The 19,368-nt window shown below is 41.2% G+C and overlaps 1 protein-coding gene across 1 annotated transcript; it reads left to right on the plus strand.

The window, feature by feature from the left end:
- The first annotated feature begins 12,433 nt into the window (after nt 1-12,433).
- Nucleotides 12,434-15,747, plus strand: LOC110704459 (probable ubiquitin-conjugating enzyme E2 25). The gene is made up of 2 exons (XM_021882244.1): nt 12,434-13,148; nt 14,012-15,747. The coding sequence occupies exons 1-2, from the start codon at nt 12,711-12,713 to the stop codon at nt 14,576-14,578; spliced, it is 1,005 nt and encodes a 334-aa protein (XP_021737936.1). The 5' UTR covers nt 12,434-12,710; the 3' UTR covers nt 14,579-15,747.
- Nucleotides 15,748-19,368: the final 3,621 nt, after the last annotated feature.

Consider the following 19,368-nt stretch of genomic DNA (forward strand, 5'->3'; position numbering starts at 1 on the left):
CTTCGAGGAGAGACCTAATTACGGTGAGAAGGAACCCATCACCGGAACCTTCTTCTCCTTCTTCTTCTAAAGCTCCCTCTTCCCCGGAAAGGGCAGCATCGGAGAAGTCACCGTCCCATCATACTCGCCAACCGACAAGTTCGTCTCGGCCAAGAGGATAATGGATGGGCTCTTTCCTTCAAGGAGATCGGGGACAAGTATGAGGAGGACACTTGGAGGACCGAGCGGGAAAGGAAAAGGAACCCCCAGTTCTTTGACAATTCAAAAACCCAGGACTCCAAGAGTTACAAAAGCAGCAATTCCACCTCCGCGTGGTAAGAGCCCGCTCGCCTAAACGTTCATGAACGCCTAGGCCCAAGGGAGATGAGCGTGCATAGTCGCCTTACCTACCCGGAGGGAACCGAGCCGTACCCCGAATCGTCTCATCCGAGGATGAAAACCACTTCAACCTCTCCAAGAGGGAGGAGCGAGGTCTTAACGGCTATACGTAAGGGAAGGCCGTAATGGTTCCTACCAGCTCACCCTTCCAAAGCTGGATATTGGAAGAGCATGTGCCGACGGTGAAAATCCCGGCGCACATCACTTACGACGGTACTTCGGACCCGAAGGACCACATCGCCTCTTACGAGGGGCACATGTACCTTAACCCCAGGTATGAGGCTATTTGGTGTAAATATTTTCCAACCACTCTCAAAGGTGTTGCACAAGCGTGGATCACCAAGAGAGTGAAAGAAGGCTCAATAACCGGTTGGAAGGATCTTTCCAACAAATTCAAGAGCAAGTTTTCTATGGCAAATCGCTGAGAGAAAACAACTGCAGAACTGATGGGTCTGCAGCAAGCGGAGGATGAAAGCCTCCGAGACTTCTGATTCGCTTCAGCAACGAGTCGTCTAGAATTACAAGTCTGGATCAAGGCCTAGCCGTGTTTGTACTACAGAATGGCTTACAAGCTGGAAAGTTCCTTGACTTCATGGTCATGTATCCCCCGCAGACCTTAGAGGAAGCTTTGGACGCCTCGGATAAATACATCTGAGCTGAAGAATGGAACAAGACAAAATCCCAGTCCCAGGGAAAGTAAAGGGACAACTGTCCGAAGGCCAAGGGCCGAGGAAAGGGAAGGCGAAAGCCTCAAAACCGTCCTCGGCACATGAGCCGAAGAAAGATAAGACCCCCTATACGGGGAGATATGATACTTACACCCCTCTCGCTCTTTCTCGTGCTAAAATCTATAGCACAACCAAAGACGAGGGGAGGTTCAAGAAACCAAGGCCACTCCCACTGTGGCATCAACAAAAGGGCAAGGACCGATGGTGCGAGTTCCATGAATCTACTGGACATCGCACTGAGGACTGCCTCTAGCTGAAAGATCAGATCGAGGACATGGTCCGAAAGGGCTACTTGAAAAAGTATCTCGCGGACCGTCGCGAAGAAAAAAGAGCCGAAAAGGATCCTCGACAAGATCTTGATTTCTCTCGGAAAAAGGACAAGCCGCCAGGTAAAGAGACTCTTGATATCCTTGCCATTTCCGGAGGAGCCTTTCGGAATGCATTAAAACGCCACTTAAGGGGCTTGACCCATCAAGTGAATCATCAGACATCCGAGCGCCTCAGTCTCCGATCCGGTGCCAAACATTCTATTCATAGCCGAAGACTGCCAGGGGGTGGTGTACCCCCATGATGACCCGTTGGTAATTGTGACGGGCATTGCAAACCACAACGTCTGGCGAACTCTCGTCGACGGTGGTAGCGGGGCGAATATCCTCTTTCGGGGAGAATTCGACCAGCTAAAGTTGGAGACCAAGCATCTGACCCCAGTTTCCTTCCCAATATCTGGATTCAATGGTTCTTCATCGTATCCCGATGGGAAGATCCTTGTACTTGTCACCATCGACAAAGGCCGAACAACCCGAAACATCATGGCCGAATTCTTGGTCATAGATGTTCCCTCTGTGTACAACGTGATCATGGGGAGACAACTCATTCACGATATCCAAGGAGTTGTCTCAACGTACCATCAAACAATGATCTATGTTTCGGACGAAGGACACTCCGAAAAAATTCAGGGCAGCCAAAAGGAGGCCCGAAGATGCAACCACCTCAAACCATCCAAAACTCACCGCGACGACCAGGATGATGAGGAGGAAAAAGAAAAGGACCGATGCACAAAAAGGCCCAAAGGCTTAAGTGCTTCGGCCTAAGGCTTAAGAGAAAAATCTTTGGGGAAGGAAAAGGCTGATTTCTCATCTGAGCCGAAAGACTCGAAATATCAGCCAAAGTCTGGGAAGCCTGCTGATATTGGCAGCAGGCCAGATCGAGAAGAGTCCAGTGCCAAAGCCATGGAGCCGGACAATCAGATTGAGTCAATAGAGTTGACCGAAGGGAATTCTGAAAAATGTGTCAGCATTGGACTGGGACTTAATCCAAATGTTTGTGTTGAACTAATTCAACTCCATCGGGACAACAAATATGTGTTCTCTTTCTTGGCAGCAGACATACTCGGGATTAATCCAAACCCCATCTCTCATAAGCTTAATGTCGACCCTACATCTCTCAAATAGTGGTCTTAACTAATCAGCCGCTGGAAAAAGTCCTCGGCAAAGTAGAGAAATCTGGTAGACTAGCAGAGTGGGCTCTCGAGCTCACTTAGTTCAGTATCAGCTATCATCCGAGGGAAGCTATCAAGGCTCAGGCCTTAGCAGACTTCGTAGCCGAGTGTTCTTATCAAGAGACACTTGACGAGAAAAAGAAAATCTGGACCGTTTTCACGGATGGATCCTCCATCGTGAATGGTTCGGGGGCAGGGTCGTCATAACCTTTCTAGAAGGCAAATCCTTTGAATATGCATTAAAATTCTCATTCAAGGCTTCAAACAACGAAGCTGAATATGAAGCAGCAATTGCTGGTCTAGAGCTGTGCGTAGCATTGGACGCCGAGCATGTCTGTTTAAAGACAGACTCTTAACTTGTCGCAAATCAAATCCGAGGTGAATATGAGGCCAAAGCCCTCAATGATTGCCTACCTCGCAAAGATCAAAACTGTCATTGCGAAGCTGAGAACTTTTGAAGTCGAGCTGATCTCAAGGGGTCAGAACGCACAAGCCGACGCACTATCCAAACTTGCAAGTTCAACTCTAACCGAGCTAGACCGATCTGTATATGTGGAAGTGCGCCGAGAAAAAAGTGTGGACTAAGAACCTGAGGTTTGCTGCACCACACACGAGCCGAGCTGGATGAACCCCATCCTAGCTTACAAACTTCGGGGAGAAACTCCCGAAGACAGGAACTTAGCCTCTAAGATGAAGAGAATCAGCTCAAGGTTCATCATCTTTAGAGGGGAGCTCCTGAAAAAGTCCTTCTCAGCCCCACTATTGAAATGCGTGGGTCCAACTGATGCTGATTACATCCTTCGGGAAATTCATCTCGGCATCTGTGGAAACCACATAGGGGGAAGAACCTTAGCCCATAAAGCGCTAAGGGCCGGATATTATTGGCCAACCATGATCGCAGATGCTAAGGAGCTGGTCTGAAAATGCGAAAAATGTCAAAAGTTCGCACCCGTCATCCATCGGCCATCGCGAGATCTTCAGCCAATCCTGAATCCTCTTCCGTTTGCTCAATGGGGACTGGAAATTTTGGGACCATTTCCCGATGCTCCATACCAAAAGAGATGGCTGATAGTCGGCATAGACTATTTAAGCAAATTGATCGAAGCCGAAGCAGCTTCGAGCATTACATAGCAAACTGTCAGAAGATTTATCTAGTAGAACATTATCACTCGCTTCGGGATCCCGAAGGTTTTTGTCTTCGATCATGGGAGGCAATTTGATAACTTGCCGCTGAAGCGGTACACGGATCAGTTCGACATTAAATTGGCATATTCTGCAATTTGTCATCTGTAGAGTAATGGTCAAGCCGAAGCTGCAAATAAACAAATCCTCAACGCTCTCAAGAAGAGAGTTGAAGATCAAAAGTCCAAGTGGATAGAGGAACTTCCAGGAATTCTTTGGTCACTTCGGACAACAGAAACAGAAGCAACATGGCATTCACCTTTTGAGCTGGTCTACGAGTAAATCTCTTCTCACCCGAAGAAAATGAACAACTCATGAAAGAGTCCCTTGACTTCTTAAATGAGACAAGAGATACAGCTCGGGATAAAATGGCTGCATACAAGCAGAGAATCAGCAAATTTTACAACCGAAGAGTCCATGTAAGACTTCTCAAAATTGGGGATCTTGTTCTTCGGAATGCTGCTGCTATGCAAAAAGGCCGCATTCATTGGAAACTCTCAGCCACCTGGGAGGGACCCTACGAAATATATGATGAGCTTCAGCCAGGAACATACCGACTTCGGCAGTTGGATGGTATCGGGTTGAAAAATCACTACAATGTCGATGTACTTAAGAAATACCATGTGTAAAGCCCGTCGGGGAAGAACAATCTATGTAAGTACATCTTTCTTATTAATGAATGGCCTTTGAGCTACCATTTATTCAAATTCAGCAAGTTTCTATTTTTTCTGTCTTCAATGGTTTTTTAAAAAAATTCAAGGTTTTCGTTCGGTGCTTCCCGAAGTATTGCCTAATGAGGCCTTGTACTTCGGCAAGCCGTAAAACCTGCTAAGACAAGGATAAATGATAAACCCCCGAAGTATTGCCTAATGAGGCCTTGTACTTCGGATGAATCAATTCCTCCGGGCAAAGAGGCCATAGGCGTATCCGAAACATTGCCTAAAAAATAGGTGCTGATAAAGCCCCGAAGTATTGCCTAATGAAGCATTGTACTTCGGATGAATCAGTTCCGGGTGATGATTGCATTTCCAAAGTATTTCCTAGTGAAGCATTGTACTTCGGATAGATCATTGCCCTGGCATCGTGTTTCGGATAGTCGTTCCCTTAGATGAAATATAAGGATCAGGATGTATTGTTCTCGGAGTCCAAGACTTTTGAACAACGAAATCATATCCTTCAAAAACAAAATGGAAGAGAAAAGAAAAATGAGCAGAAACTCTAAAGTCTGGATTACATCAAAAAGTCGAAGCAATCTCCTCAAAAACCTGAAGATCTCATCTTCAGGTTTCTAAGGGGGGTAAGAGGCACTCAGCTAGCCAGTTCCAAGTCGAAGCTTAGTACTTGGAAAAATTTCACAAGTCGAAGGAGCAAGGCAAATAGAATGAAAGCAAAACAGTGCACTCGCTGCAAATATTGAGGTTCTTAGCCAAAAGTATCCCCAAGCCGAGGTACAACACTTAGAAATTTTTTGAAGAAATTCAAAGAGACAACTAAGTAAAGGAATTAGAAAAATAGGCAATGGAAGAAGAAAAGCTTAGAAAAACTTCAATATCATTCAAATGAGGATTTCAATGTCAAGTACAAAAAGATATCCTAAATCGGCTGCCGCCCGCAAGCGAAAAATACAGCTGCCGAAACTAGTACAAATACTTAAAAAAGGCAAAATTAAGTTTGTATATTCATGGCAAGCTGAAGCAAAAGAGAGGCAAAAAGCAGATGCGGCATTAATATCGTTCAAGAACATGTTGACCCGCAAGATTCTGCAGACGATTGCCCGAGTTCCTGTGCTTCGGCGTTGGCCGGATCAGCATTGGGAGCCTTCGAGGTCTCAGCAACAACAAAGGATGAAGCAGGCTGAGCAGTGTCTTTCTCTTTCATTGCAACCTCTTCTTCTTCTTCTTCTTCTTGGGCCTCTTTCTCGGCCAGACGAGCAAGGCAGGCAACCTCAGCTTTATGAGCAGTTATCATGTTGGGATGGTTAGGAACCATTGACCATACTTCAACCACATCCCAATTGATGCTTCGGTCAGCATGGAAGGCCAAGCACCGAGCAACTTTGAAGCCGTTTCCGAAACCTTCATCATACTGATCTTGGGTGTAGATTCGGACCTTCAGCAAGTTTTGGGCACCCTCGAGATCTGCCTTGGCCTTAGAAGCCTCGTCAGTCTGGACCTCAAGTTGGCTCTGGACTCCTTGTAATTCAGTCTTAACAGTGGATAAGTCAGAGTCCTTGGCCTTCACATAATCGTTGAGACGCTGAATTTCAGCCTTAAGATCAGCCTGCTTTGCTCTAAACTCCTCGACCATCATTTACCGATTTTCTGCCTCTTGTTGCGTTTTTTCTTCTATCCGAGCCTTCAAGCTCGGAACATCAATAGCCCCATATTCCTAGATTAGGGCTTGGCCTTCTTCGATCCAAGGAAATATGGTTTGCTCAATCTCTCGGCAGAAGTTGCGGAAACTGGCTGCCATTTCGTCCATCCGAGACTGGCTTGCCGCAGATTCTTCTTCTGCCTTCTTGCTCTTAAGTTCAGCCAGCCGAGCTCGAGAATCAGCCTCCTCGGCTATATTCTTTAATTTCTCGTTCAAACCAGCAGCCATGACATGGTTGTGAACGACCTACAAGGTTCGAAGATAAGTTAGCCGAGGAAAAGGACTTAGAAAAAATTTGAGGAAACAAGCTTAATGAAAAGGAAGCAAAAGCACTTAAAGCAGAAAAGTTTAAGTAAGAACAGGCTACCTGCATTAGCAGCTTGTGATTCTCAGCGAAAGGGTCTGGCACCCTCACAAAAGGTTCGGACACTCCAGCAGCTGCCCGAAGAGACTAAACCCTAGCCCTTTCCAGTTCTAAAAGGCCATACAAGTCACTAAAAAACTCGACAGCCGAGTTTTGGTGAGAGAGCATGATGTTCCTAATAGCTTCTGGAACAGTTAGAAGTGGGGCAGACTCAAACCCTATATCCGAAGATTGGAAAGTCCGGAAAGAGTTCCCAACAGAGGTTGATGGAACGTCGAAGTTCTGGGGGATCATCAACTCTTTCTTCGGCTTCCTTAAAGTTATCTGGCCTCCTATCCAGAATTTGAACATCATCGTCTTCGGCGGGCTGCACTATCAGCGTATCAGCCTCTTTCTGAACCTCAGCAGCGAAAGGTTCAGCCATGTGCCGAGGAGATTGAGATGGAATGGGAGGAGTCCTTTGCTGAACTTCTTCCTCCCGATTTTCGGGAGGAGGAGGAGTCTTCTCTTTGGCCACCTCGGCCTGGTCCTCATCCAGCCGAGGTCTTTTAGTTGGGGGCTTAGTAACCGGGAACTGTCTCGGATTTACTACAGCTCTCCTTCTTCTTTGCCCGGCCATATCTTCGTCTGAAGAAGATGATGGTGCTTTATCAGGCTCTCTCTGGTCTCCTTCTTCTTCGTCAGACTGCAGTAGAAGAGACAGGGGGGCAAAGAGCGATATCAGTATAAAAAATAAATAAATAAAACAAAATATCTCCAAGCCGAAGCTTAGTACTTAGAAAAAATTTCACAAGTTGAAAAATTCAAATGAAAACCTAAGTAGAAAGAGCAAGGTAAGGAGAAAAAGAAAAAGGAAAAACAGAAAAAAGGCTAAGACTCACCGAGGTCTTCAGCAGTAGCTCGTCTTTAGTGCTGAGCATGTCGGGTTTAGCAACGAAAGTTTGCGGCTAGGCACTTGCTCGGGATTTCTTGCAAAAATTCCAGCCCTTACGCTAGCAGCAGCAGCAACAACAACTGCTTGTTCTTCAGGACCCAACAAGAAAAATGGGTCCCTCTTCAAGCGTTGACGGACGTAGTGCAGGGGCCCTAGCTGAAGGATCGATTATGGTCAGGGCGTTCCTCGTCACTCGCCGAGCAGCGTTAATGCCAAGTCTCTTATATTCAAAGCCGCAATTCCCTTCGTGCAGCATTGAAAAACCGAAAGAAAAAAGGTTATTCTGCATGAAGAAGAAGCAAACAAAAGCAGAATGAAAAATAAAAAAGAAAAGCAAAGGCCTTCGGCCCCAGCCGAGCTTTTTACCATTTTGGTACTTTCGGCTGAGGCCGACAGCAGCTAGTATCTTCTCCTTGAAGATATAGTGATAACAGGGTAGCCAAGTCTCTGGCACAAAGGTCATTCGGCCAGTGCCCCCTAGGTTCTTCTTTTTTCCGAAGAGAGTCAACAACTCCGTCTCTTCGGATTTGAGATCATCTAGGCCGGTGGCTTTCATCTTCGGATCTGGCATTCTCAGATGCCTCGGCCCTCCATAGTAATTCGGGTGATCCTCCTCTACAGGAGCCCGAATCCATATCCATTGGCCTCGCCAACCTTTATCGGACATGTCATTCGGCCAAGTGGTTAAGTACCCCATTTGGGGTCTCAATTCTCCACCATCCAGGGCAATGGTGCTCATCCGATTGCTGATTCGGCATCAGCTTATGTAGTTTGCGGAAAACATGAATGCTCGGCTCAAATCCGTAGAAGAGACAGACCCAAAGAAATGTCATGGCTTTTCGGATGCTGACCGGGGTTAATTGGCACAACGAAATGTTGTACCCATTTAGCACCTGTACAATGAATGGATGCAAAGGAAATTTAAGTCCAAATTGAAGTTGCCTGGTGTACACGCCGATGTAACCAGGTGGGGGCCTATGAATCCTAACCTCGGCCACGGGCATTTGACACCAATACTCGTCTTCCTCCATTATGTCGTAGAATTTCGATTTTCTCACCGAAGTGATGGAGGGCATTCCCATTGACCCACCAGTCATACGAAGCAGCGTTCATCAGCCCAAAGTTCTCGGGCGGGTTATGCCATTCAGTGGCCTCAGAAGGTAGACGCCGAGGCCCATGCGCTGAGCCACTGCTGGATGTGCTCGCCTCTTCCCAGCCTCGGTAAGGCACCGAAGCCAGTGGTATCGCAGCAATGGGGGCGTCTTCAGCCATAGCCCTATCCTCTCTTCTAGGGAGAGAGCTTCAGCGGCTCAAGGGCGGTATTTGCCCAAGTGGCTAGCTGCGCTGAGCCCCTAATTGAGGAACTTCCTCCTCCTCCTCAACGACCGTCAGTCTTGAGCCATATTTGTGCGAAAATCAAGAAATTCGGGAAAAGGGGAAAGCTTGGAAAAACAAGGGTATTCGAACAAGTTTCGGAGAAAATTACCTTTATCAAACTGGGAATTTGCCGATCAATAAGCTTGGAGCAACGAATTTCAGTTTAAAGCTCGGAATTGAAAGATATAAAGGAAAGAGTGAAATTGGGTTTTCAAGGGTGTTAGCGAATTTCAGGGTATCCGTCACGAAAAGTGATTAAAAGAAAGTGGATAGGGCGGTTTAAATAAACTTGCTGGAATCAAGAATTCCAAGAGTCCGAACCGCCAAAAACCCCACTACTTCCACTTAATCACAACTGTTGAACACTTTCCCAAGTTAACTACCCACTAAACCTTCCACCTTCCCTAATTATTCTCCTTAAACAACAGTTCAAATGTCATTAACTATCCAAATTCCAGATTTAAATTACAATCATTTGTTTCCCTCTATTTTGCAAGTCAAAACCCGACCCGTCATCCTTCTGAATCGGGTCTAGGGGGCAAGTTGTTTGGGTCCAATTCAATCAACTTAATCCAGTCCAAATGATTTAATTACAAAAGCCCAAAGCAAGGTTCAACTCTCTAAAGCACGTTAAAGTCAATCAAGCCTAGTCAGCATGGCACGCCCATCTGACTTCAAGGCCCAATCCTCATATTTTGAGCAAAGGTATAAAAGCCATCAATTGTCTCATTTATCATTCATTTAGAAATAACCTCAAGCAATTAGTTCTCTTGCATAGCTTTTCTCTCTCAACACACTGAACTGACTTTAGCATCGGAGGGGCCTTCCTCGGCAACTACCCCCGAGGCTAGTTTGCTGTGTAGGAAACCCTCGGCCCACTCATCAGTTGGTCCGAGATCAGTCTTCTCCCTTAAAAGGGCCTACCGAAGGCCCTATTGTTTTCATACCGAAACACTTGTTAAAGCTTAAAGTTCTCTTTCCCGTTTAAGCTGACGTGGGAGAAGGGCCAAGTGGTTGTAAGAACACTAGTCTTGTTTCCAGAGCTTTACATACCAACTTTTTCCCATATAAATTATACTGTGTGAGTTTTTTGTTGCTTCCCGTTTTGCATTTGACTGGTTGTTAATGCCATGTAAATATGTTATCTCCTCTATCGCAATTAAAGAATCTATTTGATTGTGGGCTGGAGCTCATTGTTTATATATCATCTGATCAATTGGAGGACTTGAGAATGTGCACATTTTCCCAAGTTCTAACTGTATAGGGTTGTATAATTATTGTTTTATATTTGTTCCATTTGAACTGTACATAATTCTAGTAATGAAAGAAGTTGCTGATACAATGTAGTAATTGTATCTCATTTTTCTCTGAGGGAATTTTAACTGATGAATCTGTAATGTTTGTCATGTTCATTTCCAACTGATATGTGTCATTTGCTTATAACTTACCATGTAAATTATGCTTCTATCTTTGAAAAAAAAGTAAAACTATACAGTATATACCTAAAGACTCTAAAAGGAACTAGAGATCTAAAATGTAATGAGGTATCTACTTGCTTAAATATTATCCAATATCACTTTATTATTGTATGTAATCCTAGAGTATTTTTGTGCAATACAACCGCAATTGTATACATAACCATTCAATAGACTTTCCTAAAACTACACCCAAAAAAAAAAAAAAAAATAGTTACTAAATTAATGAGTAAATTTATTTTAAAATTTAATATCGCACTTTTATTCTTGTGATCTTGTCTATAATTAGTACTCCGTAAATACGGAGTAGTACTACTAAAACTATAGTAACGGAGTATTTAAGTTCAATATATCAAACAATCTTAAAATATCTAATGTGTTCTAAACTTTGATATTTTATGTGACATGATTGATGATTATTTTAGATACAGTACTAAACATATTCATATTTTATGTATAATTTTATTTTCATTGTCTAACTTTAAAAAAAATTGAGTTTTGACTCAAATTTTTATCAATATATACAAAAAAAAAAAAAAAAAAACATATTTTTAAAGTATTAATGTTTAATATCAAATTTTGTTTTTATTTTTTACCTAATATAGTATTCGAAGTATCAATAATAAAAAAATACATGTACAGTATCATATCATATACTAACTCCGTTTTTTTAGTTGACACGTTTTGACTTTAACACTATTCACATACTCCCCTTTGATCGTTTTTCGTGCTTTATACGTAATGAAAAATATATTTGTGTGAGATCTTGTTAGATTCGTCACGATATATATTTTCAAAATATCAACTTTTCATATTTTTCACTTATCGATAATTAGAGATATTAATAGTTGAATTTGTGCATTGGCAAACGTGACTATAGAAACGTGTCAACTAAAAATAAACGGAGAAAGTATATATATATATAACTAATATATAAAGCTAAACTTTTAGTCAGGCCACGAGACAGCGACACTTGGCGTTTCAACTTTTCGCCAGGTGTGAAACGCCAAGTGTCGCGCCACGTAAGCAACAATTAAATATTAGTAAGAAATGTAGGACTTATTTGGCTAAATTTTTTATGAATAAAAAAGTTGTATTTTTTTTATTAGGATAAAAACTTGGATAGATTTTGTAGGATAAAAAAGTTAGTTAAGGACTTGTTTGACATCGTTTTTTGTTTAAAAAAAAAAAAAAAAACAGAAAATCATAACGATGCCAAACTAATCCTTGGAGTTTTATTTTCAATAAAATTTGAAATTGATAAAATTGTTGGTTTAGAGTTTATTTCCAATAAAATGCCAATATTTCACATTTATAAAATAAATTATAAGTTTAGCCAGACCACAAGACAACGACACTTGACGTTTCAACTTTTGACCAAATGCTGCACCACGTAGACAACGATTAAATATTTAATCATATAAATTTATTTTTATATCATAATTTTTTTTTGGAGCAAAGAAAACGTACTGACATTCATTTATAATATATTCTAATAGATTAGTTTTAGGAAACGTATTAACTTTCACGAAATTTTAGGAAAGTTAGTTGAATTAAATAAAATAATAGGTAGTGGGGTATAAGTTTGAGGATAGAGAAGAAAGCAAGGGGTTTTGTGGGGACCATAAATTAGTTAAATATTATTAAAAATAAAGATAATATTACGTAGTATTAAAAAAAATGGAGAGAATTTACTAAAAAGGAAACGTTTCATTTATTTAATTACGGCCGGAAAAGGAAAATGTTTCATTTATATTTAAACACAGCGGGAGTATTACTGTATGTAGACCTGTCAATCGGGTCGGGTCACGGGTCATTTGAGGTCACGGGTCAAGAAATGTTCAAGGATAGCCAAAAGTTTCGGGTTCGGGTCAACCCAATAAGCTTAGAACAATTTTTTTGTTTAATTTATTTTTGGCTAATATTTAGAAATTTCTAATACTTCAACCTTCTTTGCTATTTTTTTTTTAAATAATCTTTTAAATCGAACATTTTCACCAATATTATTATTAGTCATTACATGTCTACTACATAATTTAAATCATCAATGATATGTTTTAAAACTTAATATATAGATAAAAAGTTTATTTTAAAATTCAATAAATAATCCGAACAGTTAATGATAAAAATATACAAGTACTACATCCTATATTAAAAACCATAATATTAATACGAGTAATATCTCCCGCAAATCTCTCAATGTTTGAAGAGTTTAAAACCCTTTGGAAAATTCTACAATCCCCCATTTCCCCCCTTAAAATTTCTCTCTATTTTTATTAAATCATTCCCATACTTTTGACTACTTCCTTAAAAACTTTTTTCAACTCCAAAAATAACAAACATCAAAAACACACTCTCCCACTCCACTTTCTTCTCCCTCCCCCCCCCCCCAACCCCCAACATGACGTCACTTTCCGACAACAAATTCCCCCAATTCGACGCAGTTTCTAATCTTTCTGACCACCATTTCGCCGGGAAACACCCTAGAACACCCTCAATGCCAACAACAGCCCAGAAAAAGATAATGCAAGAATGGAAGCTTTTTAAAAAGGACTTACCCGAAACCATTTTTGTTCGGGCCTATGAAACCCGGATGGACCTTCTTCGGGCCGCAATTGTCGGCGCTCGTGGAACTCCTTATCATGATGGGTTGTTCTTCTTTGATATTGCTTTTCCGGTAGATTATCCGGCGAAACCACCTTTGGTTCATTATCAGTCATTCGGGTATCGGATCAACCCGAATTTGTATAATAATGGCCGGGTTTGTCTTAGTTTGTTGAATACTTGGTCAGGTAAAAAGTGTGAGAAATGGGATCCTAATAAATCTACTATTCTTCAGGTTTGAATCTTTTCTTTAGAATTATCAGTTTAATCCTCTGTTTTTAAATTATCAGTTTAATTAAATGTGTGATATTAGAGTTATGTTATTTCTAGTTATAAAGATTGAGTTGGAAATTTTGGGTTTTGATTATGATTTTAAGTGTTACTCTTTCCGTTCGTTAAAGATTGTTTTTAAATGTTTCGGTTTTAATTTTGATCATGAGTATAAGAAATAAGCTGTTGTTTGATTAGTATTATAAAAAAATTTAATTTTCGTTTATTTTCTTGACTTGACCCTGCTCGAAAATTGACTAGAAAGATAGTTTTATTGCCGATACAAAGTTACTTGATGTGAAAATCGGCTTGTTTGATTCGTTTAAGCGTGAGTTCTCGTGGATCCCCTCGAAGTCACGTGAATGTGTGATTGTTGTTTGGTTCCGGTCATGTTTTAGTCATGGTCGTTCAAGTTAATTTTGGTTCTGGTCATGTTTTAGTGACGGTCGTGCAATTTAGTTTTGGTTCGGGTCATGTTTTAGTGATAGTCATACAATTTAATTTTGGTTCGGGTCATGTTTTAGTGATGCTGGTTCAATTTTGGTTAGAGTTACTAGTATGTTTTAGTGATGGTCATTTGGTTTATTTTTGGTTCGAGTGGGTCCATTTTATGGTCAATTACTTTTAACATGAGGTCACTATCGATTAATATGCCAAAGTTCATAGTTTTTGTGTTTTTTTTGGTGTGTTAAAGTACTGTACTACTTATTACACAATGTTTTTGGTTTGTTAAAGTATTGTAATTTAGATTGTTAGCTCTAATTCGACGAAAAGGCTTGGAGATTGGAATGCTCATATTAACTTGATATCATTGGAAAATTATTGCAGCTACTCTTGTCAATCCAAGCATTAGTCCTCAATGAAAGGCCATACTTCAACGAGCCAGGTAATGCGGGATGGGCAGGGCGAACTTACGGGGAGAAGAAATCTTTGGCATACAGCGAAGAAGTGTTTGTTCTAAGCTGCAAAACAATGCTTTGTGTGCTTCGAAGGCCTCCAAAGAACTTTGAGCAACTGGTTACTGAACACTTCAAGGATAGCGCCGAGTTTATACTGAATGCTTGTGATGCATACAGGAAAGGGTTAGCAGGAGTTGGGTTATTCAATGGGGTTCTGAAGGGAACTAAAGCGGAAGTTTCAGTCAAGTTTAAGGGGGCAGTGAATCAGGTTTATGGGGAGTTGATGGTGGCATTATCGAAAACTGGTGCTTCTGTAGACCTGTTTGTCCAACAGTTTAAGGAAGAGGAAGAACAGAAGGCGAAAGAGAAAGCTGCTGCTGCCAAGAACAAAGTAGGTGGATTTGGGAAAAGTGTTGTTCAGAAGTTGAAGAAGATCATGTCTCTGGGATCAATATTGAAGAAGAAGAGTCAGAAATCGAAGACGATTCCTGTCTAAGCTGTTTTCGGGCTGCTTGAACATGATCTTTAACTATGTGCAGATTATAGTAAAAGAAGAAAGTAGTAGAAAATTTCTGATATGGTACATACATAGTAAGTAGGAATTAAGATTTGCTTAGTATATATTACTAGTATGAGTAGTATTGATGGTATTCAAAAGACATCGACTTGGTTAAGTTATGGTGGAATTCCTGAAGATGGTAGACAAAGGAAGATTCGGTTTGAACATTGAAAACTTAGTTTGCGTTCAAGTTTGGAGAAGTGAGCAGTTTATCAAATCATCAGAATTGTTGTTGCATGATTCGAAGGCGATTCTAATAAGTGTAATAACACATTGTGATGATTACAATTTTCAATGACACGATTTACTCTAGAATGCAATGTGAATTGGTGAAGTGTTGAGGATATTACCGTCCTCCATCCGTCCCTTGTTTACATGCCTACTTTCCTTTTTGGGGTTTCAAAATTACATACTTTTTTGGGGTTTCAAAATTACATGCCTATATCTATTTTTATTTTAAGAATGTACTTTTTGACAATATTCCCTCTTTTTTTTTTTGAATTGTCATTTTTTTTTTTGTACTTTTGACATTATTTACAACATTTTCTCTCTCCATCTCTTTAATAATTACCAACTACCTTTTCTTTCTCTCTCTAACCCCACATGCATATTTGTACTTCCCAATCATGGCTTTTAAGTTTCTTAATTCTCGTGTAAAATGAAAAGTATGCATGTAAATAAGGAACGGAGGGAGTAGTACCCAAAAACTTTGTATAAATTCTTTTGTTTGCTATGGTTATACAATTATTAAAATAATTTCCTCCAAAACTATAAATGATGTCATCATTTTATGATTTTTATTATTTTTTTTTATTAAAATTCCAGTCAGATATATTATTATTATTATCAATTTCCGAAAAAGATTATATTCTCTCTAACAATAATATATAATATATGTTTTCTTCCTCCTCAAGTACTACCCCTTTCATTGCATCATTCAGTTTTTCTATGATCCCTAATTTTTCTTTTTTTTTTTTTTTAAATATTTGACGTATTTATTTGGAATTTTTTGTTATTTTTAATTTTAATATGAAAAAATAAACAAATTTAGAAAACTTTATTTGTTCAGATCATGCATCACATGAGACTAATCTAGTTATACATACATTTAGTTATATATGATAGCATATACATTATTTACTATTGTATTAATCTAATAAGATCACTGTTCATAATCTTGCTTTATACTTTATACACAGCTCAAATGCCTTATTTTGTTAACTAAAATCAATAATATCATTTATATGATATAAAATATTTCTATTATTTATATCATCATATTTAGTACAAGATAGCCTATATATTATTTAATATATTAAATGATATTGATTATTGATTATTATTAGTAACTAAAAAGATTCATTTAGATTGCATATTAATATATTGCAATAGACTTTAGAATTAACTACCATAAATAGTATTCTGTAATTAGGCGGAAATTTTTTTTATTATAAGAACGACACGTGTCAAATTTTAAAGGACTATAAGTATATTTTAAATAATCTAGCTTATGATCAATCTAGATTATTTATGTAAATATCAACTTGTGATATTTATGGGTCAAGAATTTTTCATAAATAACAAGTTTAGAATAACTCATGCGATAGTACTGAAGTTGATGTTTTGGGTAAAAATACCCCAAGGCCACGTGGCCCAATAAGATGGTGACACGTGTCACCCTTAGAGAGGTTCAAAATTAACCTCTCCTCTGCTGACACGTGGCATCCCTAATGATTGGGAAAAAGACGGCCTTCAAGGCCCAATTCCCGAGATAGCCCACGATTCCTAGGTTTCCGTAACCTAGAAAAGCGGCACAAATTCCAAGACCTGTAAATAGGAAGATATTCCCACCAGGGGAGGATTATTCTAAAAAACATTCACTGAAAACTGAGCAATGATTAATTGCAGATATTTACCTCTCCCCTCAGAGAACACGTTAGATCTCGAAATTCAAGAAGATACTTTACTTTCTGCACTTTTTACTCCACCCAACCGGAATCTCTAGTGTTTTGCAAGTACAGGCGCTCGGAATCCAGTCTTTGTGTTGTAACTCTTCCGAGGGACACAAAAAACCCCGAAAAATTTGGCGCCGTCTTTGGGGAGAGTACTTCTAAGATGGCTTCATATGAGTCTGTACCGCCTGCTAACGAGAAACGACCTACGGTCGAGGTTGAGGTCTATTCAAACCAAGACAGTGGTGACGACTTTGATGTCGAAACCTATGTGGCCCCAGACTGGTCACTCAGAACCAGGCGCACTCGTCCCATGGAAACAAGGGAACGGGGCAAAGAGCAAGTTGGTCCAAGTGAGACAGTCGGACAGCCGTCTGGACAACCCCAGGCGGCAGAAGGTGCAGCCTTAATTACTAGAGACGAATTCATGAAATTCATGGCAAGTTTTAAAGGGGAAATCAAGGACTTGATCAACAAGAAGATGGGTGGCTCCAATAGGGGTCAGTCGGCCAAGAAATCTTCTCCCTCAGAGAAGAAAAAATCGGTCAAGGATCGTGTGCCTACTCCATCCTAAACAAAAAGAGGGGAACCGACCCGTGATTGATCTGTCCAAGATCCGATTCCCTGAAATAGGGAAAAGGAAGGCCATCCGACATGTTCAGCCGGATGGATCAAAGAAGACTTATTCTGATGCCCGGATGTTAATCCAGCAGAAGAAATGTTGACAACTGTTTGAGTCGGCTTCAACGTCGACTTACCCATACAGCTTTCAGAATACCTCAATGAGGAATTCGCAATAAAACTGAGAGAGTCAGTCAGGCGGCTTGTCCGTTCACACTGGCCCTCAGATAATCCATTCGACTCCATATGCGCCTCAGCAGCCATACATGCTATATGCAGCCGACTCTCTTTGGGGGTTAGGCGGCACAGAATGTCCAACCTTTAGACTGGCAGCTTCGTCTGCTCAAACTTGGGGAACAGCCTTCTGCGTTTTCCAAGGAGATAACCAAGGCGGCACAGCCGGCCAAGGTTAAGAATGTGTTGGTGGGTACTTATGATGTTACCACTAACCTTGAAGATCACCTGATGGCCTACACCAACCTCATGTACTTACAGGGGTTGGATGATGCCACCTGGTGCCGATACTTTCCGGCTATATTGCAGGGCATTACCCAACGATGGTTTGACAATCTGCTAGCCGGCTGCATCAATAGCTTCAAGACGCTTGTGTACTTGTTTGCTTCTAACTTCTCTATGAACATCCCTGCTAAGAAAACAAGTCTCGACTTGGGTGCCATACAGCAGGGAGATAGAGAAGGGCTAAGGTCCTATGTCAGGCGGTTCAATCTGATGAGAATTCAGATTCAAGGGCTTTCTAACGAAGTGGCTTACATAGACTTCTTTAAGGTCTGAATGACGGGTCGACCTTTAAGTTCAATCTCGTCAGAAAGAAGGTTGCTACCCTCCAAGAAGCTCTGATGGAGGCGGAAGCCTATATACAGGCGACTGAACTCTGTGCCATCAGTAAGCAGTCGGACCCTAAGAAGTCTGATAAAAAAGAGAGTCGGCCTGCTCAGCTAGCCAAAAAAGAAGAGAGCAAGAAGAGAAAAGAAGTCTGGGTGGCAGATGACTCTGAGCAGCCATCTCAGAAAAAGAAGAAAGAAAAAGAGTTTAAACCGTACGTTCCTAAGTACGAGTTTAACAAGGAATGCTACTCCATTCTCATGGAGATCAAAGACCGGGTGACTATTGAGAAACCGGCTACAATGAAAGGTTCCGTAAAAAATCGGAACAAGAACAAATATTGTCATTTCCATGAGGACATAGGCCACGACAGCTACGACTGTTATAGCCTCAAACGATTGTTGGACCGTCTGGATGATAAAGGGGTGCTGAAGTCCTACATTCTAAAGTCCAAGGTGACCCTGAGGACAAACAATGGACAACCGTCCAAAAAGGCGGCCCAACCAGTTAATAGTTCGGACACTGATGAGGAGTCGATCTATACAATAGTATGCGGCTTCGTCGGAGAGGATCCAACCATCCGGGGCACCAAAGACTATATCAAACGGCTGGATGTCAACTCAGTTGATGAGGGACAGGCGTCAAAAGACACCTTTCCTGAGGTCATCATCATTGAGAAGGACAGGGGCAAGGTCAGGCGGCCGCATGATGACCTCATAGTCATTGAATGCAAAGTGGTCAACCAGAAGGTAGGTCGGATCCTTATTGACACCGGGAGCTTGTCTGACCTGATCAGACATAAGTGCTTGGCAAAGCTCAAGTACAAGCCCAGCAGTATGCACAAAGTATCTCACCCCTTAGTTGATTTTGGGGGTGGAGTAGTGCATCCGGTAGGGAGGATTGACTTACTCATCCGGTTAGGGGAGAAGGGAGAAGGACGCCACATGGTAGTCCGGTTCTTGGTCATTGAGGAGTTGACCGCCTATAATATGATATTGGGTCGTCCAACACTGAATAAATCCAAGGCCGTCATCATTACATCCCTTATGCTCCTGAAATTTTAAAAGGATGACGGGTCTGTAGGTTCCTTGAACGGGGATCAGAAGACGGCAAGAGAGTGTTACCTCTCAGACGTCAAGCCTACTGTGGCCGTATCTGGCCAAGGTGAAGAACCTATAGACCTTGATGAGGTCAAGGAAGCCGCGCTTGCCCCAATAGCAGTCGGCAAAAAGAGAAAGGTCGACCAGTTGGTGGCTGTGAAAAAAGAGAAGCAATAGCAATCACTGACTGGGGAACGGTCAGACAAACTCC

Source organism: Chenopodium quinoa, unplaced genomic scaffold (genome assembly GCF_001683475.1).
Source record: "Chenopodium quinoa cultivar QQ74 unplaced genomic scaffold, ASM168347v1, whole genome shotgun sequence".
Classification (NCBI taxonomy): Eukaryota; Viridiplantae; Streptophyta; class Magnoliopsida; order Caryophyllales; family Amaranthaceae; genus Chenopodium; species Chenopodium quinoa.